The 25,992-nt window shown below is 38.6% G+C and overlaps 2 protein-coding genes across 4 annotated transcripts; one reads left to right on the top strand and one right to left on the bottom strand.

Annotated features, from left to right (window-relative positions):
- Window positions 1–42: 42 nt before the first annotated feature.
- LOC104370185 (ras-related protein Rab-18-B) lies at window positions 43–10,129 on the top strand. Of its 3 annotated transcripts, XR_015222876.1 has the most exons (8): window positions 43–107; window positions 186–241; window positions 454–515; window positions 961–1,033; window positions 2,011–2,129; window positions 2,940–3,081; window positions 3,997–4,334; window positions 9,435–10,129. XR_015222876.1 is itself a non-coding variant. In XM_086626719.1 (7 exons), exons 1-7 carry the CDS (start codon window positions 43–45, stop codon window positions 4,167–4,169), a joined length of 615 nt encoding a protein of 204 aa, XP_086482845.1. In that variant the 3' UTR covers window positions 4,170–6,313. The 3 variants fall into 3 exon arrangements, 2 of the variants coding, with proteins under 2 accessions (XP_086482845.1, XP_086482844.1); XM_086626719.1 differs by lacking the exon at window positions 9,435–10,129 and having other exon boundaries at window positions 3,015–3,081; window positions 3,997–6,313; XM_086626718.1 differs by lacking the exon at window positions 9,435–10,129 and having other exon boundaries at window positions 3,997–6,313.
- MPP3 (MAGUK p55 scaffold protein 3) lies at window positions 6,309–23,914 on the bottom strand. The gene is made up of 15 exons (XM_086626717.1): window positions 23,810–23,914; window positions 23,416–23,553; window positions 22,370–22,451; window positions 20,808–20,893; window positions 19,838–19,912; window positions 18,633–18,829; window positions 16,767–16,831; window positions 15,582–15,602; window positions 13,949–13,990; window positions 13,304–13,465; window positions 12,492–12,572; window positions 11,114–11,207; window positions 10,210–10,318; window positions 9,257–9,379; window positions 6,309–8,366 (listed from the first exon to the last, which is right to left on the bottom strand). Exons 1-15 carry the CDS (start codon window positions 23,843–23,845, stop codon window positions 8,187–8,189), a joined length of 1,491 nt encoding a protein of 496 aa, XP_086482843.1. The 5' UTR covers window positions 23,846–23,914; the 3' UTR covers window positions 6,309–8,186.
- Between the last annotated feature and the right edge of the window lie 2,078 nt (window positions 23,915–25,992).

The raw sequence follows: 25,992 nt of genomic DNA, 5'->3' as shown, positions 1-25,992 counted from the left end.
CCGCGCGGCCTCTGCCGCCTCCCGGCCGCGCCGGTGCGGGAGATGGACGCTGCGGGCCTCACCCTGAAGCTGCTTCTGGTCGGCGACAGCGCCGTGGGGAAGTCCAGGTGCGGGCCGGGCGGGCGGGGCGCGGCGGGGCGCGGGGCGCTCGGCGGCGGCTGAGTTCTCGGTCTCTCTCCGCGCAGCCTCCTGCTGAGGTTCACTGACGGGGCGTTTGAGCCGTGCCTGAAGCCCAGCATTGGTGAGTGCAGCCCGCCCGCCCCTCGCCTGGGGCGTTCTCCGCTGTTGTAGTTCGGCTCCGCTGGCGAGAGGCAGCGGCGGGAGCCGGCGTGGGGCGAGCGTGTGGGGCGGGGGGGAGCCGGCGTGGGGCGAGCGTTTGGGGGGGGGGAGCCGGCTGCGCGGGCGGGCGGGCGCCAGTTCGTTCTGACAAAGCCTTCCTGTCTTACGTCTTAGGTGTTGATTTTAAAGTGAAGAAAATGGTGGTAGACGGCCGTGCAGTACAGCTTGCAATATGGGTAGGTTTTGTTCTCGACAGATGTGAAAACTTAAAGAGCTGCTTCTTGTGGGGTTTCTTCCTCTTCCTTTTCCTCCCCTTGCTAAAGTCTTCTGCAGGTCGAGATCGTGTACTTAGGATGCACATGCACGTAGGAGCGTCTGTCATGATCGTATAACAGTAGTTGCAGACAGGGTTCTTTTAAAACACTGATAAATGCTTCGCTGCTATAGGTTTGGGACTTCCTTCAGTTCTGGTAGAGCTTTTGACTACTTTTTTCCTACACTTATACAACTCGGTTCCTCAAACCCTTTGGCAAGTGTCTTCCTAATTAGGAAGAAATTGTTTATCTTGTGTAGTTTAAAATGCATTTTTTGCTCTAAATATATTTGACTGTGTGTGTGTGTTTTATTGTTGTGGTATTTTTTTGTTGTGTTTTTTTTTTTTTTCTCTTTTTCCCTCTGTAGGACACAGCAGGACAGGAGCGCTTTAGAACACTGACTCCCAGTTATTACCGAGGAGCTCAAGGGGTTGTTTTAGGTAGGAGGTATATGGAAGAAAAACATGATTACAAAAGTGTGGTCTTTATTGCTGCCTAAATGTGCCTGTCTTTACAAAAGGAGGTTGTCTGAGAGAATCGGAGGGATGATTACGGTTTTTACAACATTACTGCATCATTAGGTCAAATACAGTATGCAAAACCACAGGCAGGAAATAATGCTGCTTTTCTGTATTTTTGATTTAAAATATTTTGATGTCATATTGCACGTTCTTGAGCAGATGAATTATTAGCTTTGTCACAGTTACTTTGGCGAGTTTCTGGTAATAGGACAAATTGAGTTTTGTGTTGGTTCCCCTCCCATTATGTTTTTACTTTTTATTTTTCCCCTAGAAACTCTTGATGTGATTACTGTAAGACATGAGGTTTGCTGCACAAGTAATGGATGGCTAGTCTCTTTCTGCGTGACACCACCAATTAGAAAAAGAAGGGGTTCTTATTCCGGGGGATTAAAACAAGGCTGAACACATTGCCATACAAAATATTCTTTCCAACTATGACGCAGCTTTTTAAACCTTAGTGATTAAATGAATGCAAATGCAGTTATGAAGTTACCAGTGACCAAAAGTCACTCTTTACTCAGAATCCGTGTTTTTAGCAGCAGTGCATGCATGTAGTTATATATTAAATGAGGTGACAGAATACCTATTTTAAAATATTCTGTGTGGCCCAATTCAGAACCAGTAACGGATGTAAGATTTCAGCTGGTAAGTCTGATTTCCAGTCACAGATCTATTGCAGAGCAGCTTGTGCTCTGTAATCCCTAGCAACTTTGGGTGCACACAGCCAATGTGTTTCAGCTCTGGAAAGAGGATATGGTTGATGTATCTTTCTGTTATTTCCTAATACTGCTCTTTTTCAGGGCAGTAGTTAGCTAGTAGGGACTAAGCTCTGCTGTAACAAAGTAAACCTTGTTCAAGACTCTACAGCTGTTAAACTCCTTTTCCTCTGTTACCAGTGTATGATGTTACAAGAAAAGACACTTTCGCAGGACTAGAGAGCTGGCTGAATGAACTGGAAATATATACCACCAAAAGCAACACTGTGAAGATGTTAGTTGGCAATAAAACTGATAAGGTCAGTTTAGAAATGCATCCTCTTACACTCTTTCACAGATTACTCAGTCATGATAGGGTATAAATGTGAGATGAGTGTTGAAACTAACACATCTGTTGTGTGAGGAGGTCATATGCTCTGTAACTGAGGAACCTAGGTTGGGCCAGGCTCCACTTACCACCTCACTTTAGAAGCAGATTTTGTTAAAGATTTTAATGGAAACTGTTCTGGAGAGATGCAATTGATGAGGGAGGTTCTCTTAAGATAATGAGAGGTTCTGCCTAAAAACTGATACGTAACATTGAAGTTAACTGCAGCACAACTGCTTCTTTCTTTTTGACCAGACTGTTTTGAACAGGTGGTTGGGAAGGAGATTTCAGCTCTTCAGATGGCTATAGAGTATGCATCTATGTGGGTGTGGTGCACCAGTTGCTATACATTTCTGGGGTGTTTTGATGTATCTTGGATGCCTGTTGCGTAGTGAGATGGTTCATTCTTGCTTTACTACAAGTGGTTTCCAGTGTGGCTATCCTGAACTAGATTCTCTTCTGTTCCTTTCCAAATCTGTCAATTTTAGATCCTTTGATATGCCCTTTGATATGCCCTTCTAGCTATTTGACTACTGAAACCTCCTTTCTGGCATTTGCTCCTAGTTGATTCAGAAGATAGCAACACACTCATTTCCTACCGATTTGATGTTGGTACTGTTCAATTTGACCTGCTAACAGCCTGCCTAGCAGTAAGCTCTCTGTAGAGTGGGAAAATCCAGTTGCAAATTACTACATAGTTTTATAGACTTTTTTTCTTTTCAGCAAAACTTCTCTTCTGCAGTGGTGCTTTTCCAGGAGCTTCCTGAAAGTGGCAAGTGTAGCTTATTTTAGTCATGTTCTTCATTCGTCTCTGCAGCCTGATCGTGAAGTAGAGAGAAGAGAAGGGCTCCAGTTTGCTAGGAAACGCTCACTGCTTTTTATAGGTATGTAACTCTGTGCCAAAAGTTTTGTATTCATGTGTTTATTTTGGTATTGCTAAGCATGAATGAAGTGTACAGTGGTATTTCAGGTTGATAGGTTGATTTACGTTGGGGTTTTTTTAGTAATTAATATGGGTTCCATTTGCTGCATTCGTTCATGTGCATGGATATAGGTTTTAACGTTTTTCAGAAATGCTCTGCGTTGACTGTAATTGGAAGTACTTTGCTCTGAAAGAGATTTACTTCAAATACTGTGTAGGCATGATTTTTATATTCTCTTGGAACTGGCAAGATTTTTTTAATTCAGAGCCCAAAGGACCGGATTTTTTCTCCTGACTGATGTCAGCTTGGTAGTAGACTACCTTGGGTAGTCTCTTTTTTGTTTCCAGGTTTCTGTTGCAGCTAAGTAAAAGACAGTATTCTTAGACCAGCAATAAAATGTACAATGTGAAGATATAAAGATGGGGAACAAACTCTATATAAAAAAAAAAAAAAAAAAGAAATGAAATAAATTTTAGGTGAAGCTTCTTGAAAAGATTTCCAGAAGGAACTGGAACAAATGCATAGGGGAAAAACACGTAATTCCCTCTGCATTGTTTGTTTCCCAGCTTAGTTATGGAGTAATTGCAGATTTATTATTGCAACCTGAGAACAATTTCTGTTTCTCCATTACAGAGAGAATGAGGAGCTGTGGAAGTTTTTAGGTGGAAAAATTAGATGCTTCAGACTGGGGTGCATTTCTGTTTATCATATTCTACTTGTGTGTTTCTTTAAGGGAGAACAGAGAGCAGGCTTGATCATTAAAAAAATTTATCTTCTTTTTGGTACCAAAAGAACTTACAAAGTGAAATACTCCTTGCAAATAAGATAAAGTACTTCCCTGTGTCCCCCCCCCCCCCTTTCTTTCTTCTCTGCCAGAGACCAGTGCCAAGACCCAGGATGGAGTGCAATGTGCCTTTGAAGAACTAGTCATAAAGATCCTGCAGACACCAGGTCTTTGGAATAAAAGCACAGAGAAGCACGGAGTCCAGCTAAACGAATCTTCACAGCAGGATAAAAGCTTATGTGGTGCATACTGTCCACTTTCTTAAATCTACAGGTGGCTGTTCTGTCTGAATGGAGCAGACTTTTTTTGACTCGCCACCAGTTGCGTAGATCCAAAAAACAAACCGATTAGCAAAATACATTTTTGTTCATAAACAAAATACAGTTTCTCCTTCCGTTATGCACAACTTGTATCTCCAGATGTTTTTCTGGTAACTGTCATTTTCACTATTAAATCACAGTGCTTTGTACAGTATTGTGCTTTTGCTGTATGGCATTCAACATGGACTTTTTTGGAAATTCCTGTCTTAGCATAAAATAAGGTAGTACTCCATTCTGGAGTATTATCAAAAAGCTCTTCCCCAGAATGGCATGGGAGTCTTTCAGGTGCCCAAGTTCTCTTAAATGTAGTTAACAGTTGGGAGTCACCCTAAGCAGTGACATTGTTTTCCTATTTCAGATGGTTTTAAGCATTAATTTAGTTGAAATTGCTACATGACCCCAGATAGTAAGTTGTTACTTCTTAATTTTAGGATTGTAGTAAAGAGATGTATCTATTAACATTCAGAAGGAAAAAACCCACACAATTCCTGTGCAGTACACTGTAGCTTACCCCTTGCTGCTCTTAAATACTTTTTACCGAGGATCAGTGGTGAGATGGAGTCATTTTGGACTAGTTCAGACTGTGGATCCTTTCTGCAGTTAATGCGGCGCTCCAAACCCATGTTCCTGTTCTTATTCAGCAATTGCAGGGCTAAAACTAAGTTTAATGTAAAGTGTGCTGATTATGGAAGACTACTAGGATGAGTCTGTCTATTGCCAATCTCATTATGAAGTTATGTCAGATAACTGCCTCTTTTTACCTTTCCCCTCCAATAAACTCACAGCCTTTTCTTAAAAATGAACTGAGTCATGGAAGATGTTAGCCTAGACTCTGCTTTGTAGCATGTCTAGAAGACTTCTGGTTAGCTGACTGCAACGCTAAAAGTATCACATTTGGGGACAATATTGAAAGCATTTAAAATGTAAAGTGAAGTGCTTGTAAACAAGTGACAAATCCAAAGACAGTCTTCCATTACAGGACACGGTCAAGTCAGAAAAGAAAAACTGCCCTTTTTTTAAGATGCATTGATGATTCATTGCTATCAAGTTAATTTATATTAGAGGGAGGCCCTTCCTGAGTACTACCAGTGATTTGTCATGACTGCTACAAGATCCCTTATCTTCTCACAAGAGAATTGGGTATACTGTTTTAAGGCAGGTTTCACTTCATAAAAACAATGTACACGTCATAAGAAGCTGGGTTAGAGGTATCAGGGTTCTAATCTGTGTGCATCTCATAGTCATATTGAAGATACATATTTTATAGTAAAATGTCATCTTAATCCTATTGCAAATTTGATTAGAGTCTTCAAAACCATCTGAATGTATATTTGAGCTCACTGACTGAAGCATGCCCTGGATCTACTGTACACAACTTAACTCATTTTTAGAAAAGGAAGCAGTTTCAGATACAGCCAGTATATGGAAGACTACCTGAAAACTGTTAAGATGTTACCTAAGGCTCATCCTTCAATGCTACAAACCATAAAAAGAAACATGAAAAACTACATAAATTTTAGGTGCGAGCAAGATGGGGAAAGGGATGGAGGGGGAGGAGTTCCTGTTTGCTTAAGTACTTTAACTTAGAGCTTTTGGTGCTATTTACAAAGCAGGACTTTGAATTAGTAAATTTGCATGCTGATTTTCTTTAGAATCTCTTCTCACCTTTTTTCTTTCTAATGGCAGAAGCACATACCAGGCATGGCTAATGCAGCAGGGACTCAGTATCTTGTCAGAATTGGAATCTTGGCCTGTTAACAACCACCCATCTGCATGTACCCTCTTCTAGGATTTTAGAATAAATAGGAGCATTGTGTTCTTTTTTCCCCCTACAGCTGAAGCTTATCTTGGGTACCTGCAAACTTTAGCATACAATACACAACCTCTCACCATCCTTTACTTTGAACATAAAAAAAACCCCTGACAGTATCCCAAGTTAGTATCTGTGACTGTACATCAATCCAGAGTATCTGCATACACTTAAAAAAAAGATTATTTAACTCATACTGAGTATTGCAGTTCACTTTAATAGCAATATTATATCTTAACACCTTAGGTTTTCAGTTATTAACTTCAGGTGTACATCTATGTCATTTGCCTTGTATCTCAATGCGTATTTCTACTATCAGACTATGTTAGATCATAAGGCATACAAATTAATTTATTTACTGCTAGTCATTTGGAATAGTCTAAGATGTTAGATACCAAGCCTTGCTTTAAGTGAATTCTGACCCTTAGTATCTTACCTAGTTTTATTCGAATTAAATATGTATCCTCTAAACATGTTTATGTCTTGCAGACTCTAAATACCTCATTGTAATCTGCAATACAGATTATGGTGAGATCAATCTGCCCACTTCGTATTTTCATCAAATGACTTAGTTTGAAATGCTGTTACTTAAATAGTTTTTAAACTGTTGCACCCAGTTTTTCATAGGATGAAGGTACATCTATCACAAAATTTACTTGGCGATGTGTCTCTCATAAGCCATGTTACTTTTGGTGGCTGTGCTGTGACACACAGCCTAAAGGCATTGAAAGTTGTCAGGGTACACATTTAGAGAAGACAGGTACAGGTGACTGTCTACACAACTTTTTGGGCTAATGTAAATTCAGTGACACTGGTATATAAGAAATGTGCTTTTAATATGCAATGTTGTTAGTTTTGCTAAATGCAGTGGAACAAGACTAACATCATACTGTTAAGATGCCAGGAAGCAGACTAGTGCCCCAAAAGGGCTTGTTAAAGGGTATAGTACACAGAAAAGGTTAGACCTCAGCAGAAAGTAGAAAACAGGAACCAGTTTCAGCTAACATGCACCTGTACAATATTCATAATTTAAAAAAAAAAAAAAAAAGCATAGGTGCTTCCAGAATCATGTCTCTGCATTTTCTTATTAATACCCATCTAAAAATCCTGCATATTCAAGTCTCTTGACAAGTCCTCTAACAGTTAAGATTTCTTCTTCAGGACTTGATGTAGCCAATTAGATGCTCTGGAAGCCTTTACCTGATTTGGAACAAAGGCAGTCATAAATGCTTGAAGGATGATTTGGACCTGTAGCTCAGCTACGTAGTACTTCAGCCTCCTTTTAGCACCCTTTTCAGAGCTGCTATATTGGTGTCAAGGTGGTATCCTGACAGGTGACGTGCAAAGATGTCTTGTAGAAAATAAGTTTCTTAAAAGTCCTATTTTAAATCATATGCAGTTATTTTCATGTAGACTAAAAAAGTGTTTCCTGTTTATGAGCTGCCTAGTCATGCAGGTGTATTCACAGGTTGTTTATCATTTGTCCTGTAGCTGTAGAAAGAGACTGGGAAAGTGGGCATAAGCTATGGATGAGCAGACGAATACCTGTGTAAGACAACTTGGAGACACTGGGAAATGTGGAATAGACAAAAAAAAAAAAAAATCCCCATCTCTCAGCTACTAAAACATCTGCAACTTTTATAACTGTCCTAGTTTTAGTGTCTAGTTGGAAAGGATTTGTAACTAGTGATCCTGAATGAAGGGAAACGCGTTTTGCTGGCCTGTCAGCCAGTTGAACTTTTGAGTAACTGGCTGACAGGGTGTAAGCACCCTCCAAAGGCCATCACTCCCATCTAGCTGAAGTAGCTTGTTCTGTAGGCAGACTGGCTTCTGAAAAGTACCTTGTTCAGGTGCCTTAACTCTAGCCACAGAATTTGTGGCCAAAGGATGAAAGTTCCAGCTGATTAGTGTCCTAGCACTAGTTAAATGCTTCGGGAATGTGGGACCCTTTGTGAAATGACAGCTGCCATTCCAGATTTTGATTCAGGAAGGCAGCTTCTGATGTTCTTTAGTTTTTCCTCATACAGTCTTTATGTATTACCTTCTAGATAGACCAGCAGTTTTGAAGTGAATTTAACATACTTTCCTTTTCTAATTCATATATTTACAAGACATTTTTAGACAATCTTTTCCTTAAACAGATGAAAACAAGCTATGACCTAACCCAGTTGACTGGCACCCAAAATGCATCCTTGTTTAGTTTCTCTAACATAGTTTTCAGCTGATTACAGGCACTCTGGAGATCTTCTTTCACCAGTACAGTGTCAATTAAATGGCCATACTGCTCTTCAATGAATGCTGCTGAATTAATAATTTCCTGCTGTTCTTCATCCTGCTGATCAACATGAGAAGATGGTTTGAAATTTACAGTATGCCTTTTTACTTACTAGCATTTTAAAGTATATTAGTACAGTAACTCAAGAGCTGCCACCATTAGGGCAGCTAAGGTGCAACTGAGATCAAGGAACAGTATGCTACTGCTGGAATTTGGTATGCTGTTTCAAAAAGGCAAGAGCTGCTAGGGAAGGGGGAAAAACATTTTACAGGAGGGATGTAAGACGGTGACACTGCATTTTATGAAGTTAATGTCACTGCCTAACCTAACACCTGGAAATCATACTCCTGAAAAGTTGAAAGGGAATGCTGGACCCACTGTCCCCAAGTTGGATAATTTTAAGGACTTACTTACATGAAAACTTACCAAGTGAACTAAGTTCTGTTCTGTATAAATTCAAGTTCAGGTTACCCAAAGTAATGACATTATGCACTCAGTATTTGTGTTCACATTTACACATCACCAATTTGCAGTTGGTCTAGGTTTGGTTCTTACAAGACGTCCACATGCTGCATTTTGTGTGTACCTGACTAACAGCATGGGTGGATATCAATCTGGAGGTGTCAGGAATAGGTGGCTACCCTTACCATTTGATGGCCTGCTCATCAGAAACGTAAAATAATTATTAGTTTATCTGAGTTCATTAGCAGCGTCCCTTGCTGCAGCTTGGAGTGATGTACACAGATCCATATGGAAGATGTGCACTTTGCTTCATGTGACTCATATAGTCAAGTTTTAAGGGAGTCAAAAATCTCATTCTAAAGTTCCACCTGAAAGGCTTTATGTGCACAGAACCCACTTACTGCCCCACTCTGACTCTCGCTGTCATCATAGAAATGCTAGCCCAAATACTTCTTTTATGTCTAAAAATAAAGTTAGGTACTTACAAGGGGGACTGAGATTTCTTCTGACATTGGAGATTTTAGGACGTGTTTTTTCTTTTCGGGAATGAGAGGCTTCACAAAGATAACATAAGGCTTAAACTCAGGAGTCCTCAAGTGCTTTACTGCCTGTGAACAGATGGTTTTTGTTACATCATTTTTAATTTTTGTTTTTTAGTTATAGGTCAATGATCTACTCAAGCTGGGTTCAACAGTTCACTAGTACACACTGTGGTGTGAAGTCCTGCGTACTGTACATCTGACCACGGTAACCTTTTGCTCTTCAAAAGAAAGGTTAATGTCAGTGTCCTGGCTAGCTTACAAGAGCACATGAGCTTCCTGGAGCATGGTCTAACTGCACACATGCTGTGCTATACATTGTGATACCAGGAACAAGGACATGGCAAGAGATACTAGTAAAAGTTGGGTTTTTTTAAAAAAAAAGACTTGACAGGCAAGTTATGGTTTGCTTCGCTTAAGAGGCCAAACACTGGAAATTTTAAACCTGGAATTCATCTGAGGCAGCATTAAAAGTCTTTTTCTAGCCTCTTTACAAAATCTGAATCAAAATTTCAAAGATCAGCTCCCAGTATAGAGGGTATACTGGCACTGGTTACAACACTAATAATGCTTCAGCGGCAATAGGAAAGAACTTGAGAGGCTAGGACAGTGATGCACATTTCTCCTACAGCACAGGAAAAATCCCACAGTGAGACCTGATGAAGTGTCAGTCTAGGCTGTATCAACTAGACATCTAGGAACTGTAAACACGGCGCTGCTTTCTGAAGAGCCCTATTCTGCTTAGCTAGTGGTCAGGCCACCTGTTAGAAACACAAGTTCTGAGAGCATCATTGTTCTTTGCAGAGCAAGTAGACACAAATGGTGAACAACATCAGTTACTTAGGCTGGCAGCCTAATAAGAAATACTTGCTGTCTTTAAAATAAGCTGCAGAACTTACTTCAGGTACCACATCCACCAAACAAACCTTCTTTTTGGCCATCACGGACCGGATTGCCTCAAGACTTGTACCATACAGATTTTCTTTGTATTCTCCATGTTCCACAAATCTAAAAAGTCAATACATTTTTAAATACCTTCCACAAAGAATATTTAACTTACAACATTTGATAGCTGTTTCCTGAAGTCACAGTAGTCAAATGATGGTGGGGGGAAGGGTGGAAAAATCAGGGGGAAAGGAAAAGGGTTTCTTTTTCCTGCTTATTTTTTTCTTCTGGTTTCATAGTAGCAATAGTCGTCTTCACATGTCACTAATAGCTAATCAGCACTACTGACAAACAAGGGAAGAAGCTGCATTAATTCAGTTGACTGATGTTTCAAGCCTAATAAAAGAAAGAGGATGTTTTTCACAGAAAATAGAACAAAGCTGGCAATGAAATGGACTCCAATTCTTCCACCTTCTGGGAGACTAGCCAAAAGTCTGTACGTTCAGGAAACAATCTTACAGAAAGTCCTTTATATCCATGGATTCAGTCTACAACACACTTTAGAGTGGACTTACGAATAAAACTCGTTACCAATCATATTAAATGAGAATAAGTAGACCCAATAAATACCTGTTACTTTCACTAAATTCAATTCTGACCAATCATACTACTTACGCCGACTTAAATTCTAACTTATGATCCTCCTACTAGTCCTATGTTGTTTCTAAACGGTTTCTTACTAAATTTCTCTGTTCATGCTAACAGTCCAGACTGAATAAAGAGCTGTTTACTTGGAAAGCTGAACCCTTCTAGTTCAGCTAGTATTTTTACACCTGATTTTCGTATTCATATGATGTAAGATTTACTACCAGTATTTTTCAAATAGTCAATTATGCCAGTATTTTAAAATTAACTCACTTGTTTTGCTGCACATCTGTCTCAAATGATTGCTTAGAGACAAAATTGTATTCTACTCCCTCTTTCTCATGACTTTTCTTTGACCTGGTAGTATCTAGAAGAGAAGGGAAGCAAGACACAGGAGACAGATCAGTCTTTGCAAACAACTGTATTTTCTCCGGTTAGTTCCTGTCACGTCTTCGTGACCTCAGACAAGGTAGTTACACACTGACAAATTCAAATTAATATGAACTACAAATCAAACATTGTAATTTTGTTTTAAACTCAATCTCAAAATTTGTAAGACCAAAACCAAAGTTGTTTTGCTCCCAAGCGTGCTGTAACTAACACAAAAATTAGGGGGCATGCTTCTAACACCTAGTAGAAGCAGTGGAGTACATCCTATGGAAAATGGTATCTCTTAACTGTTTGGAATATCATGTCAATATTTCTTAATTAGAAAATAAATAGTTTCAATACATAAATAATATTTTATCAATAAATAATATCAATAAATAAATATTTTATCAATATTTTTATTAGAAAATAAAAATAGGAAATATATAAAGTCCTATTATGTTGCCTCTGTTTAAGAATAAGAATATCCCTGGCTGTTTTCCCACACTACTGTGAAACTTATGTTGTGAAACTTATTGTTTGAACAGCGTAGATATACTGATCAACAATTTAAATCTTGTAAGAATTTTGACTTGGTTTATTGCTGTCTTTTTTTTTTTTACAAAAACTTTAGTTGGCGTGTTATTCTGAAGAAAAATCATCCTCTCTTAAACACACATAATGTTTTGGTTGAATCTTAAGATACTAGTTTTTCCACACTAGTTCTTTTTGCAATTTACAATTTTGTTTTTTCTTCCTGTATTCAGTTCTCTTTTTTTTAATGGACACTGAGAAAATGTAATCTGTTCACTCAGGTAAACACATTTAAAAAAAAAAAAAATCAACTGAGCTGACAGAATTCCAAAGTGCCTATGTGCCAAGTTATATAGTGATCTATTCAGCTATTAAGGGCAAACACAGTATATTACAATGAGAAAAATAATTTGAAGTACTTCTGAAGCATGCATGTAATCAGTACTCAAAACACAAATTACCATTCATCAATGCAGCTAACACTACACTACTGTATTATGCATTTGAGGGTGGTGAGGTACTGGAACAGGTTGCCCAGAGAAGTTGTGGATGCCCCATCCCTGGAAGTGTTCAAGGCCAGGTTGGATGAGGCTTTGGGCAACCTGGTGTAGTGGAGGATTTCCCTGCCCATGGCAGGGGGGGTTGGAACTAGATGATCTTTGAGGTCCCTTCCAACCCTAACCATTCTATGATTCTATGATTTCTGGAATAAAGTGGTGACGCACAGAAGTCAGTAAATTTTACTCACGTGGAACTGCAACACCATACTCCTGTGGGTTCTCTGACACGACCTTCTGCTTGAGCTCACTTAATTTGGCCCCCAAACAACCTAGTAAAACAAAACTGACTGACAGATTTCTGTGTGGAATGAAGTACTACTGCAAAGAGAATAAATAATACCAATTTCACACAAATAATATGATACAGGAGTGTGCTTGAAGAAACATTTACACGAGAGACCTCATGACCTGCCACATTCTGCTTTAAGAACATCATCGGGAACAAACTGAATCCTTGAATAGCTGTTGGACAAATATCTGTCAAGCACTAAGTCAGAAAATCTGTAATCTTAGGAGTTAGCTTTATGAAATACCCTTGATTTCTAAGACATCCTGGGAAACTGGCTTAACACAAAGCTGTTAAGCATACTGAATTAAAATTGCGTGCAAAATTTTGTTAGATAATTTTAACATCGACCTTTTCATCAATTGTTCTGACAGCATAAGTATGCACATGTTTGAGTGAGAACAGATGGAAAGTAACTCAGATGAGAAATGGCGCTAAATTGTTATTTTTAGAAGGATTTGGTGAGTTTGGTTGTTTATTGGGTTTGGTTGGGTTTTTTTGTTGGTTTTGTTTTGGTTTGGTTTTTTAATGTCATTTAAAACAAGAGAACAACTTCTGACCAGAAAAACCTTTTAAAAAAACAAAAACCAAAACAAGCCAAACCACCAGAACCACAAATCCCAAAACCAAACACCTAAAGAAAGCCTCCTGGAGTGCAGGCGGTAAGAGAAAAGGGAGATACACAACTGGTTCAAAATTTTTCATGTATCTTACCAATCAAAACCACCAGCCTCTGCTGTTCACCAGGCTGCTGCTGATATTTTGTGACTTCTTCGTATGTTAGGAACTCTGCTGCGTCTGCCTGCTCTGCTTGCTTTCCATCATTCAGATTGTTCTTCTCTTTACGACTTAACCTAAAGCTCCTGCGTAAGCCAGCTGCAGAGAAAAACAAAAGATATATTAAACCATGTCTCCACTTACATAAATATTCAAGCTTGTTCAGCAAGAAGCTACTATGTCTTTGAATACGAGTTACTCTCACATGTTTTTTGAATAATCAGATCAGTGCACATATGCTAATGTTATAAAGGAAAAATTTGCCTATCGTGTAGAAAACCAAGTGCCCAATCTATAATAAACCCCCCCTCGTATCACCTTGATTTGCCAAGCGTTGGCTACGCCAAAGTCCAATTATGGCTCTGCATAATATGCAGAGATAATCTAGTTCATCAATGTATGGGAAAATAGCTCTAATGTAAATAAGCTAGGTTTTCCTTTTTAATGTGAGAGTGGTTTTTTGCGTTTTGTGGTGGTGGTTTTTTTGTTTTGTTTTGTTTTGTTTGTGGGTTGTTTGCTTTTTTTTTATTTGGCGGGGTGGGGGTGGTGTTACAGAAGAGTAAAGGGATTTTGGTTTCTCACCTATGTACTGTCCGTTGAAATATCCTTCACAGTCACAGTCTTCTGTAAATTAAAAAGCAGGAGGCGGGGAGGGAGGGTAAGGGCACAGGGGAGAGGAGAGAGGGGAGGAGGGAGATATCTTAAACAGTGCCTGTGATATGAGTCTGGCTCATTGGTGAGGGAAGAAGTTTTATATCCTGCATTATATGCACATGCTTTCCTAACACAAATATTAACGATAAAAAAAATTATTTGTCTTGGCTAGCAGTTTGTATTTTGAAAAAATCCTTGATGTTGATATTCTGCAAGAGAATTTTACATCTTGGTATTTACGGTCCCCAGAATTTCATTATTATTATTCCCCTTCAGCATTCATTACATTTGATCAGTGCTGCTGCTAAAAATATTCAGACCTAAGTAAAAAAGAAGACTCTGCAAACAGAGCTTTTTTTTTTTTTTAATGTATGACTTTATAAATGGGTAGGATTGTGTAAGAATACAGGCTCTTCTGACATTTCAGTATCATCTGGGCTTGAAAAAAGGGAATCAGAGATGACAGGCATAAGCTCTAAACACCTTCATTTTGACTAAATTAAGTTACCATTGCTTAGTAATTCATGCTTTAGTCATATGCATGTATGTAAAATAACACGCAAATCTATGTTAAAAAAAGCCAACCTACCTCTTCTCAAACTACGACCACCCCCAAGGCCCCTAAATGTATGCAAAGTAAACCCATGATATTGAGCTGCAAAACACGAAACTGCAATCCTAAGATAAATACTGAGTTCTCATACTTCCTGAAAGAAGGCTACCTGGCTTGTTAAAACTTAGGCACCTGTACCCTGCAATATCCACAGAACTCTACTCATTTTAAGAAGGAGGTGTATGGTTCCAGGACAAGCCCAACCATAGGCAAAAATACATGCAGCTTAAACCTTTAACCAAATATGCCAATCCAGAGAAGGAGCTTTGTTCATTAAAAAATGAATAGTTGCATACATATGTGTAATCAAGCAATGCCATTGTAAACTCATAAAACATTATGCCTACATTAACAGAAGACACTACTAGCAATATACGCCTATCCATAGCTAAGATCAGAGTTATTTTCTGTTGTTGAAGGTAGAGTCTAGTCTCACACTTGTGCTTCGATAGGGTACACCTATTGATATTTGATATTTGGAAAGGCATGTAGTACAGTGACATATAAACTGCAGGAGCCCAACACAGTTGCTCATCATGAAAGTAACGCAGAAAACAGTCCAAATGAACAGTGAAGAAAAATCAGTTTAGATCAGTACAGGTGCTCTAAAAGGTTAAATCCCAATATTTCTTTATTTTTTTTTAAAATACCACATACAAAGATTGCATTTAACTTGCAACTCTATCAACTTCACTCAGAAACCTACAGAACGTGTAAATGTATATCAGAAGGCACAAATCTTTTATCTCGAATTGGGAGTAAATTTAGAAGTTATAATTACCTAAGTCATCAATCCAAATTAAATTAGTTTAAATAATAACTCAGGAAGAAACTGCTACGGGAACAAGCTGTATCTACTATTCCATTTGCTGGGGAGCTTAGTAAGTATTTTAGAAAATGCATTGGTTGTTTATACTCAGACAGAAAACGGGTTAGGAGAGTACCTACCTTTATCAGAAGGTTGATCATCTGTAGTTAGCATGAAAGGCAGAGTAGGCATGATATTAAAAGACTGGCAAATGATTGAGTAAAATTAGAGGGAATGGAAAGGAAGGTCCTTCTAGTCTGATTTGCTTAACAGGCTTTTCTATCTTAAAAATATGGACTAATGTACCCTTATCAACTGATGAGAGACTTTTTTGCTAAAATTTGTATTGTAACCAGTTATCAATTTAATTGTCTCAAGAACGTCTGACAAAAAGCCCAAGTAGCAATCCTCATTACATGCCTCCTAACATCGAATGTAACGGAAACTATTTTGGAAAAGCTTAATTTAAATCAGTAATGTTATTTTATAATTTGGTCGAGCATCTTCCCTCCACTTTGTAGCGTAAGAATACCTGTATCTCTTCAGATGTGCCATGCACCACGGGTCTGAAGTTCACTTATATCGCTGAAGACAGACAATTTCCAGATTCCTAGTCTACATGAGGGTGGCACTCCTAGCACAATGCCTGGCTTCCCACAGTGACAGGGCTGCCCCAGACATCAATAATAGCAGTGCTGAAGCACCCAAGAGCAACAGGAACATTATATACTGGGACAATACAGTATGTTTTCTGCCTTTCATCGCTGACTAGCAATTGCATCACGAGTAGCAGTTTTTGTGTAATTCACTAACAGAGGTTTCAGAGCTGTAAACAAGAATCACTTTAAAGTCTGCTTAAGACCAGCTCTGTAATGGTAAGCCTGAAATGCAGATGGTATTGCCAGCTCCAGTGGTTTTTATCCTCCTTATGGCTACAGTTTATTTTCATACAAGCTTAGAGTAATTTCATGCACTTGTGTAGGAATTTCAAGAAGTGTGCATTGGGTTACGTTTGCAGCTTTCAAATTTCAAACTGTAGAAAAAACGTGAGCACTAGCAAATTTTAAAGCATCTAGACTGCGTAAGGCCGCATGTTCTTGAAAGCAGGAAGAGAGGGGCAGCAATGTTTTTTGACAACAATAGGCACTAGCAACACTGGATAAAGCTCAAACCCAAATCCTCTTATGTGGCAGCTTGTATCCAAGCAAATCAATCAATGCGAGATTACACAAAGCGTACTCACACATTTAATTACTGAAATAACAGAAAAATACTGAGAAGTTGGTGTCAACTAAGACAGCACTGAAGGAATAGAACAGACTTACATAATGGTTTCTTCACAGTTCTGGGATTCTGCAGAGCGCCTATTGTTCTTCTGTAAGTCAATCGTCTAAGTAGAAAATGATTCTATTTTAGCCATGTAAGCTCAGAATTAGAAAGAATTTATAGCATGTTATACATATAGCATTGAAAATAAAAAATGAAGTAGTGCTTTTCCTTGAAAAATATAAAACATCTCTGATTCAACATTTTAAAAGATTTTTTCTTTAAAACTATGATGAACCGAGACTGCCACTGATAAGTGGCCGATAGAGAAGATTCTATAACCTTTTAGGCTTTCATACATCAGAGCACAGAAATCAATAGCACGTTACTTTTATTAATGTAATTTTCTTTCTACTTCCTTTTCCCCACCCAATCTTTTTTGAAAGATTACAAAAACAACAACTATTCTATTCTATTTCTGCCGAGAATCCAACTTCCATTTGCCATTTTCACAAAGGACAGGCAAAACTTCTGTCTGCCACAATCCTAAAACTACTAACTTCAAAGAGAACTCAAAAGTAGATAACCTTTGTCCAAAATGATCACTGCACCTATACACACTCAGAAATTATCCATTGCCTTCCCAATCAGTTTGGAGTTTTCTGTTATTAACTAATAAACAAACCAAGTTACCCAGCTTGTAAGAAAATGTTAGAAGAGTATCACGTAAAAATTCCTGAAGTGTTTTTTATGAAAATTATGAACCAGAGCTAAACTCCTAATCTCCCAGTCTTGAATTTGCTCAAAAATCCCAACTCTTTCCACCCCAAAAATGCAACATCAAAAAAAACTCCAACAACCCAGCACAAAAATCCAATCCCAAAGAACCTCCTCACTGTTGGCAAAGGAAACCACATTTTCTTCCTTAGTGGTTTTCTGCAACAGATCAACATTCATAACAGTCTAAAGAAGATGCTCAGGCATTTACATAGTCACTCTGGGGAAACAGACACTGAAGCAATTTCTATATTCTTGCATACACTGAAATGTAGTTTACAACATCTGAAAAAAAAAAAGCAAAAAAAAAAAGCACTGCAGCGTAGCTGTATCTTTTGACATATATGTGTGCACAGGAAGAGGGTTACAGCTGTTCAGGCAGAATTTGCCTAGTATTTCAAAGGAGCATTCTTAGAGTGGAGCGAAATCCTCTATTTGAAACCTTATGCAAATCTTGGGAGGCCAGCAATATAATCAGACCTGTTTAATTCTTAGATGCCTCACCTTTGTAACACCTACAATCTAAAGAAGACACATCCAGTAATATGGAGTAAGAATCACACAATGAGACCAATGACCTAAATCAGATTCCTTCTTAAATACAAGACTTCTGTACTGTAAATACAAGACTTGAAGAACATTTTTGCTTTAGAAGATACACAGATCTTGCTGTAAGCACCGAGAAACTTCAAGCTCTAGAAGGCATCTGGGTCCAAACTAAACACTCACTTAAGAGCCAGAAGATCAGATACATTTTTTTTTACTACTACTACATGTATAAATTCAAAATTGTTACAATAAATAAGCATTTCCTCTTATACTATGGAAGTACAAGTCTGTGAAATACAGTGTCTCCATAAGCAAAGAGGGTCAAGGGACTGATATTCCACATTTCATTTCATACATGTTTGTTTAGCAAGTGCTTCTGTCCTCATACTACAAAGCATTAAGTCAACGGCAAACTAGCCAAGGAAAGCGAGGAAGTTTATTACATAATTAGAGGAGATGGAGCTTTTTAGCATTTTCCGCTAAGCATCTGATATTCACCCTGGCATGATCCTGCCCTTCATCTCCTGTGAAAAAAAGCCGCATAAAATCAGTGTGACACTATATATGTGAAAAAAGTTCTATCATCTTCATTGACAAACCTTTCTTGGAACTGTTTTGAGGGGATCAGGCCTGCTCTGAGGTTGGTATCTCCAACACGCTTTGCTTGCCACCACGTGGGATCGTCTTGGCTTACAACTTCAAGGACATGTCGTCTCTTAAATGGCAGCCCAGCCTCCTGACAAGGAATGGCTCTGTCTTCTTTGGGATTATAACAGAAAAGCGCCCTCATAAACACCTTTAAAAGAAAGTAACACATCCTTTCTTCTTGTCCTATTTGGAATTTCAAACTACCTTTAAAAGGTTTCCCCAATGCTTATGCTGCTAACTATATATACTCTTCATCTCTCCTTTATGGTACTCAAAACCTAGTGAGCCATATCTGTATGTTTACTTAATTGAACTAACTTTCAAGCCCGTACGCAGTCATAATGTATTGGCATTACAGAACATGAGCCTCAAAAATCCACGTACACAGTTCACAGCCTACGTAAGTAAAAAATGCAACAAACAAAGAAAAAAAAATAAGGAGAGGGAGAAAAAAATAAAAGGGATTTACGGCCAAGTCATCCAATTATAAAGACTGTCCTTAAAACATTCTTTTAATGCATCAAAATCTAATATTCAACTTTGGATTTGTATCTTACCACTATTTAACACATCACACTAGAACTACTTATAAAAGTGATTTGTGGGGCTTCAAGGAAAAATCTGGCAACTGAGAACAGGGAAGCAGAAACAGAGATTGACAGGGGAACCCTGTAAGGGACCAGTCAAACTTTAAGTCACTGCTGATCAAGGAGGGCAAACAAAACACTCAGAGAGGCATGCTGATTTTTGCAGTGGGCTAATGGGGTCAAATGAATGCAGCTCTGTTGGCAAGTAAGTCTGTTTTGACTCAAGAGAATGGCACAATGCCCAGAGATAACGGACGAGTAGCAGCTGTCATGGTAAGAGGAGACTGGCAGGAACACCAATTTTAATTAAGTGAACAAAAAGAAGAGGCTAGATTTCAGAAATACTATGAAAGAACATGTGCAAAGATGATGGAGAGAAGTCATCTAAGTAATTCTAATGAATAAAAGGACATTGCATTTTACAACAAGAGACTGCTCTACTGTATTTTCAGTTCAACTATGGGTCTGTGACACTCCTAACTGAAACAGCAGGAATCTTGCACTTCCAGAGATGCCAGCATTGTGCAAATATGAAAACACGTGCTTCAGTACTTCACTAAGTTGCCTACCTTGCTGTCTTTTAGACGATCTTCTTCTTTGATGGCTGGAATTACTTTTAATGTTATTGATCCCTGAGACTGAGCCTGAGAAAGAGAGAAATGTTTTTCACTTCGAAAGTGGGACAAGGACACAATGCAGACTATTCAAGTTCCAGTTTCAGAGCTACCGTCTGTCTCTTCTCAGAACTTTAATAGGCAAGCTAATACACTATTTAACTTCATTACAGAGACTATCATGATATTCCTCAAATCCTCTACAACAGTGTCTTCCCCATGGAGACATCCACAGTAACTACTTGCTAGAACATATTAAGACCTGCATTAAAATTCCTTCATTTGCTTTTAGCAACTGTATTAATTTCTTACAATTACAATTAATTACAGTTCACAGGGCATTAAATACTTCTGTGGATTTTGGCATGATGCTAACTCAAGTTCTTGCAGACTAACCATTTTAAAGTGCTCCTTTGAAAAATATTGCTGTATTTTCCCATGTAGTGGCTAACTGGTTAGGGTGAAATGTAAACATCTACAAAGTAAACATCTACTTTCACTCTAAAAATCTTTGCTAATATATTTCAATTATTAGTTATAGTAAATTAAAAAGCACTTCTAGGTGCTTTGGAAATACAGCTTCCTAACATGCTGTATTAGGAATAAACTGCTTATCTTCTAGGACTGCACTTTTAATTTGCAATTTGTTTGTCATAAACAAAGCGTGAAAGGGAAGTTCTTGACAGAGCAACATGTAACTTTCTATTTGTATCTTACTTGGTACCGATTCAGTTTGCAGAATTTTCTGAATTCAAAAGGAGAAGACTAATCCACTGGAGGAAGAAATAATCTTAATGCAAAGACAAGCAGAGATTGCATCTTTTAGCTCCATACATATTTTAAACTCATGGTTAAATTTCATCATCTTTTGTAATTACTACATCACTCAACAGAGAAGATCTTGAAGTGAAAAATCAGTGCAGACCAAAATCTGACTTATTTCTTCTGGTCGTTTGTGAAGCACAGCAATACCGTTGACTTCTCTTAGTTCATCCCCAACATGGACAAGACCTGAAAAGATAGTAAGTAAATTAAAATAAGTCTACAGTCCGGAAAGCACCACTCCTCTGATGTCTGACCTAAGTTAATAGCATGTACCTCCTCTCCTCGTTCCCCAGCTTAATGGATTTCCTGCTAGAGCCAAGTTGGCAACGTGCTCTGAAGTCTCCTGCCCTTATTCCATATGGCATTTTTTTTCATGCAGCACAGTCTTATAGGAGACCAGCATGGAGATAGAGAACATGAGGCAAGAGACTCAGGAAAATCACTGCCTCTATATTTGGATCAGCACTAAGAATGCAAAACTGGTATAGTTTCATGAAGATGATCAGCTCTTGCAGCATCAGGAGACACGCTGCTGACTATAAAGGCAGGAATGGCATGGCCAACAACTGACAGATCAAGACTACACAGTCCCAGAAAGGATGCCAGATACTTTTTTTTTTTTAATAAGCCATGAAGAGGCCCTTACAAGTTTTAGGTTTGTTTATCCAGTTCAATAAGAAATGTTGTATTTGTGTTATATAACTACTATAAACTGACATAAAAGAATTTCTCACTAAAGCAAAGAGAAAACAACATATGATACACTGAATAAACCAAGATACCAGATTAAAGGTAAAATACATTTTTTTTTCTTTTCTTTCTTCTAAACCTTAGACCTACTTCTTCCATCTCTGTTGGCATTTTTTCCTAGCAGCTATTTTAGAGAAAAACATATCTAATTAACTTAATACATTACTGACGAAATACAGAAATGCTAAGTGCACGCTCTAGTCATTTCACATTAATCATATTACACTAATTTAAAAGATGGTAACGATCAAGAAGAAAGTTGTAATTAGCTAAATTTTTTTTCATCACATTATTTTGGGATTTCATTACTTCTATATTAAAAAAGTACATGAGATTTGGAGTCCATAAATCTCAGAGAACTAAATAATCTTATTTAATAAAATCTGGATTATCACCTTCTAGAAAATGCACGGTCAAATACTGCATGAATTAACCCTGTAGATCCTGAAAGCATGCTGAACAACACCCTACGCACAGAAGTCCCTCCTGCCACTAGACACAATTCAGTTGTCAAGTGAGCTTACCATATAGGCTCCCTTTCTAGTCAAGAAGGAAGACAGACAATTCCAGCAGAGACCTATCCCATTTTAAAGCTTGTTGGGATGATTTTGCTCCAGCAACGTTCATCTTCCTCCACTGACTACACAGAGAGCCTACATACTAGCTCAGACTTGACATTTAACAGTTGCCTATTAAGATTTCAATAGGCTGTTATAATTTTTTTTTTACAAAATAGTCTATAAATATATTAAACACCTATATTAAAAGACTGGTTTTGGAATGAATAACCATCAGATTCAGAGATTATTGCTCTAGGTATGTGTACCTAGTACGTGTGTGTGTGCATAATTTTGGAAATTTTATAACAGTTAACAAATGCAATTTTAAATCCCCTTTTCTTCAGAAATTTACCGCTGCGATCAGCTGCACCACCTCTCATGATCCTTGCTACAATCACAGCTCCTGTACGCTCATCTCTTCTGATGGTAGCTCCCTGAAATAAAACATACCCCCCACCCCAAAATCATCATAAATTTGCTTAGAATACAGTGAGCAGTGAAACAACATGTAAGCTAACGCGTCTTTTAAACTGGAATGAATTTGTTCTACAAATTTTGTTTTCCTCTTTGACAAATTTTACCATCATTCAACTTTTGCCTGTGCCCATGTCATGCAATTGTGAGAAGGTGTGCACACCTTCCTTTTCTGCCAACTTTGCCAAGTGCTTACACTACGTACGTTATTGTGGTGATCAAAGTCGCTCAAGTGCACAAAACAATTTCGTACAAGCTTTCTGTGTGTCTTCTGAATTTTTATACAATACAGCCAGCATGTCTCCATATAAAAGCAAGGAAAGCCAAGTAATTACATCCTTTTTTCCTCTTCTCCTATCCTACCTCTGCTGGCAATATAAAGCTTTAATCAGGAATTAAGTCACTGCTCTCTTCTACTACCTACAGTCATATACAAAAAGCACTTTAGCAGATTTCTTCCCTGACGCAATTTTTTTTTCTTAGGAAATCAATTCTTCCTTTTCCATTTTCCGTTTGTATAATATTAGTACCTTGTCAATATGTTTACATGCAGCTATCAAACATACTCTTACCATACATCACTGACTTTCATGCAAATCAAGGTATTAATTAATTGAATGTTAGCTACAATATGAAAAGAATTACTATGTATAATAAGCATAATTGCTTCAACTTGTGCAGTTTCCTCAGAGATCCTGTTCCCTGCATTAACCGGCATTATAAACCCATGCCTATAAAGCACCTCTCACAAAATTGTGAAGGTGTATTTACCAGAGTTTGCTTTTTATGTTATTTTACTAGTTTCAGAACACTCCTAGTTTTTCCAGACTATTTGATGACATCTTCAAGTATCTCCTCCATACTCACAAGAACACTTTTGCACTAGAGAGTTTTATGACTAGAGATGAGTTATCTTATATGTACCAAGGGTTCTTTATTTTTCACTAGTCGAACAATTTTCACTGATTCCTCATCAAAATCATCATCAAAGTTATCAGGTAGAGGTGGAAGGACTGGGTCAAAGTTCTTCTGTGCTACAGTGTCATGTACTACAAGCATTGCCTGCATGAAGGAGATAAGAAACAGTAGTGTAATGGGGTAATATTACAGTTTCCAGTTCTCGTGTTTCCAGCATTACAGCAAACTTAAACCTCCTCCTTCCCACCCTCACCATAAATCCCACCAAAAAGATTTAGCAATTATCTTCTTACCCATCATGTTAAACTATATATTGGTATATATAGATATGTAACATAAATCTAGGCAGTAACAAAGCTCAGCCTAAATAAACTTACAGAATGGAGGGAGACTATCCCACCTGGAGTACTGTGTTCAGCTCTGGGGCCCTCAACATAAAGAGGACATGGACCTGTTGGAATGAGTCCAAAGGAGTGCCACAAAGATGATCCGAGGGCTGGAGCACCTCTCCTATGAAGACAGGCTGAGAGAGTTGGGGCTGTTCAGCCTGGAGAAGGCTCCGGGGAGACCTTCCGGCAGCCTTCCAGTACCTAAAGGGGCTATAAAAAAGCTGGAGAGGGGCTTTGGACAAGGGTGTGTAGTGACAGAACAAAGGGCAATGGATTTAAACTGAAAGGGGGTAGATTTAGATTAGATCTATGGAAGAAGTTCTTCACTATGAGGATGGTGAAGCACTGGAATAGGTTGCCCAGAGAAGTTGTTGGTGCCTCATCCCTGGAGGTGTTCAAGGCCAGGCTGGATGAGGCTTTGAGCAAGATGAACTAGGGGAAGGTGTCCCTGCCCATGGCAGGGGTGTTGGAACTAGACAATCTTAAAGGTCTCTTCCAACCCAAACCATTCTATGATTCTATGACAATGGAAAGCAGAAAATTGAGAAATTATATCCTTTTCTTTGCTTTTCTGCTCCCTTAGAAAATATTAAGGAGGGGAGAGAAGACAGCATGGTGCATTATGCATGAAAAGCCTACGCTGTGTCTTCTCAACCTCCTTCGCATCCTAAAGCCTGTTCAGGAAATCACAGTGGAACAGAACTACAGTTTGTAGGAAGTTTTTCCTTTCTCTAGGGACTCTGCAATGTAACTTTTCCATTACAAAATGTTATATTGGAATTCTGCAAAGGAATTTCATTAAGGTCTCTGGTGTGTTTTTTACCCTGAGATGTGGTGTTGACAACAGCTGAAGTAGCTCTTTTTCTTCATTATTCACTTGTGCAGTCTGCAATTCTTCTATTACCTTTAAAATAAAAATTAACAACCTCAAAATAAAAGGAGTCCACAAAACAAGATCATATATTTGCAAATGAGCATTTTTGGTGAGTGTTTGCTAATGTCTATCATTCTTCAAAGTAGTGTGCACAGATCAAAACCAATCCAATTCAATAATGCGTGAATCCTAAAAGAAACGAAAGCTTCTTCATCTATTTTATTTTTATTAGATAGCGCAGGAAGACATCATTGGAAATCAGGATCCTAGCCCATAAACATACATTTGAGTGCTTCTGTCAATATAATTTCAGGAACGAGTTCTGAAATCTTAAATTCCATATGGAATCCATAAGCGATACATGAAACAACACTCTTGTGCTTGTGCTAGGATAAAGTAGGTTAATCCTCTCTGTACCCAGGTAGCGTTACCTGTGTGGAACATGCAACTGAAGTTCCCTTGTTCCCCTGCTAAGCCTTGATACTGAAGTATGCCTTGGAGTCTCAGGCCTTCCAAACAAAAGATTAGAGAAATAATGGAAGCACTTTTGCACTAGGCTGGTTGGATGGGAGGAGAGAGAAGCAGAGGGAAGACAAAGGGAGAAGGGGTTGAGATAAGGGACATTTCCTTCCCCCATAAGGCATTCTAGATAGGGAAGTCATATAGTCCTGTATAAAACTTCTCTGCTGTTTAGAAGACGGTAATTTTGCATGACTTGCCAGGCATCAGCGCCAAAACTTTTATGGAGGCAGTTGGTTATTTGTGGTAAAAGGGGAGAGGGCGTATGCTGCAGATGATGATGGGGTAGTGAGGTCTCCTGGCTTTGCAAAGAGCGGAATTCTAGCTCCCAAACCCTCCACAGCCCTTTGCTGCATTTTGGAAGGAAACAAATTTGCAAGCCACTTGTAAAGAGCTGACAAAGGCAGTAAAAATTTCACTTTTCAGGCATGTGGCACGTTACAAACAAATCCAAGATACAACTTTGCTCTGTGAACAGACTGTGGGATGAAATGATTGAGAACAGCCCTGTGGAGAAGGACTTGGGATACTGGTGGATGAAAATCAGATACGTGACGGCAATGTGTGCTTGCAGCCCAGAAAACCAATTGTATCCAGACTGCATAAAGAGAAGCATGGCCAGCAGGTCGACAGAGGTGATTCTCCTCCTCTACTCCGTCCTCATGAGACCCACTGCCCCAAAATTGGAGTACTGCATCCAGATCCAAGGTCCCCAGTACAAGATAGACATGGAACTGTTAGAGTGCGTGCAGAGGAGCACGAAAACAATCCGAGAACTGGAACACCAAGGCCTGTAGTGAC

This window comes from Tauraco erythrolophus, chromosome 25 (genome assembly GCF_009769465.1).
Source record: "Tauraco erythrolophus isolate bTauEry1 chromosome 25, bTauEry1.pri, whole genome shotgun sequence".
Classification (NCBI taxonomy): domain Eukaryota; kingdom Metazoa; phylum Chordata; class Aves; order Musophagiformes; family Musophagidae; genus Tauraco; species Tauraco erythrolophus.
This window is presented reverse-complemented; position numbering and strand designations above follow the sequence as displayed.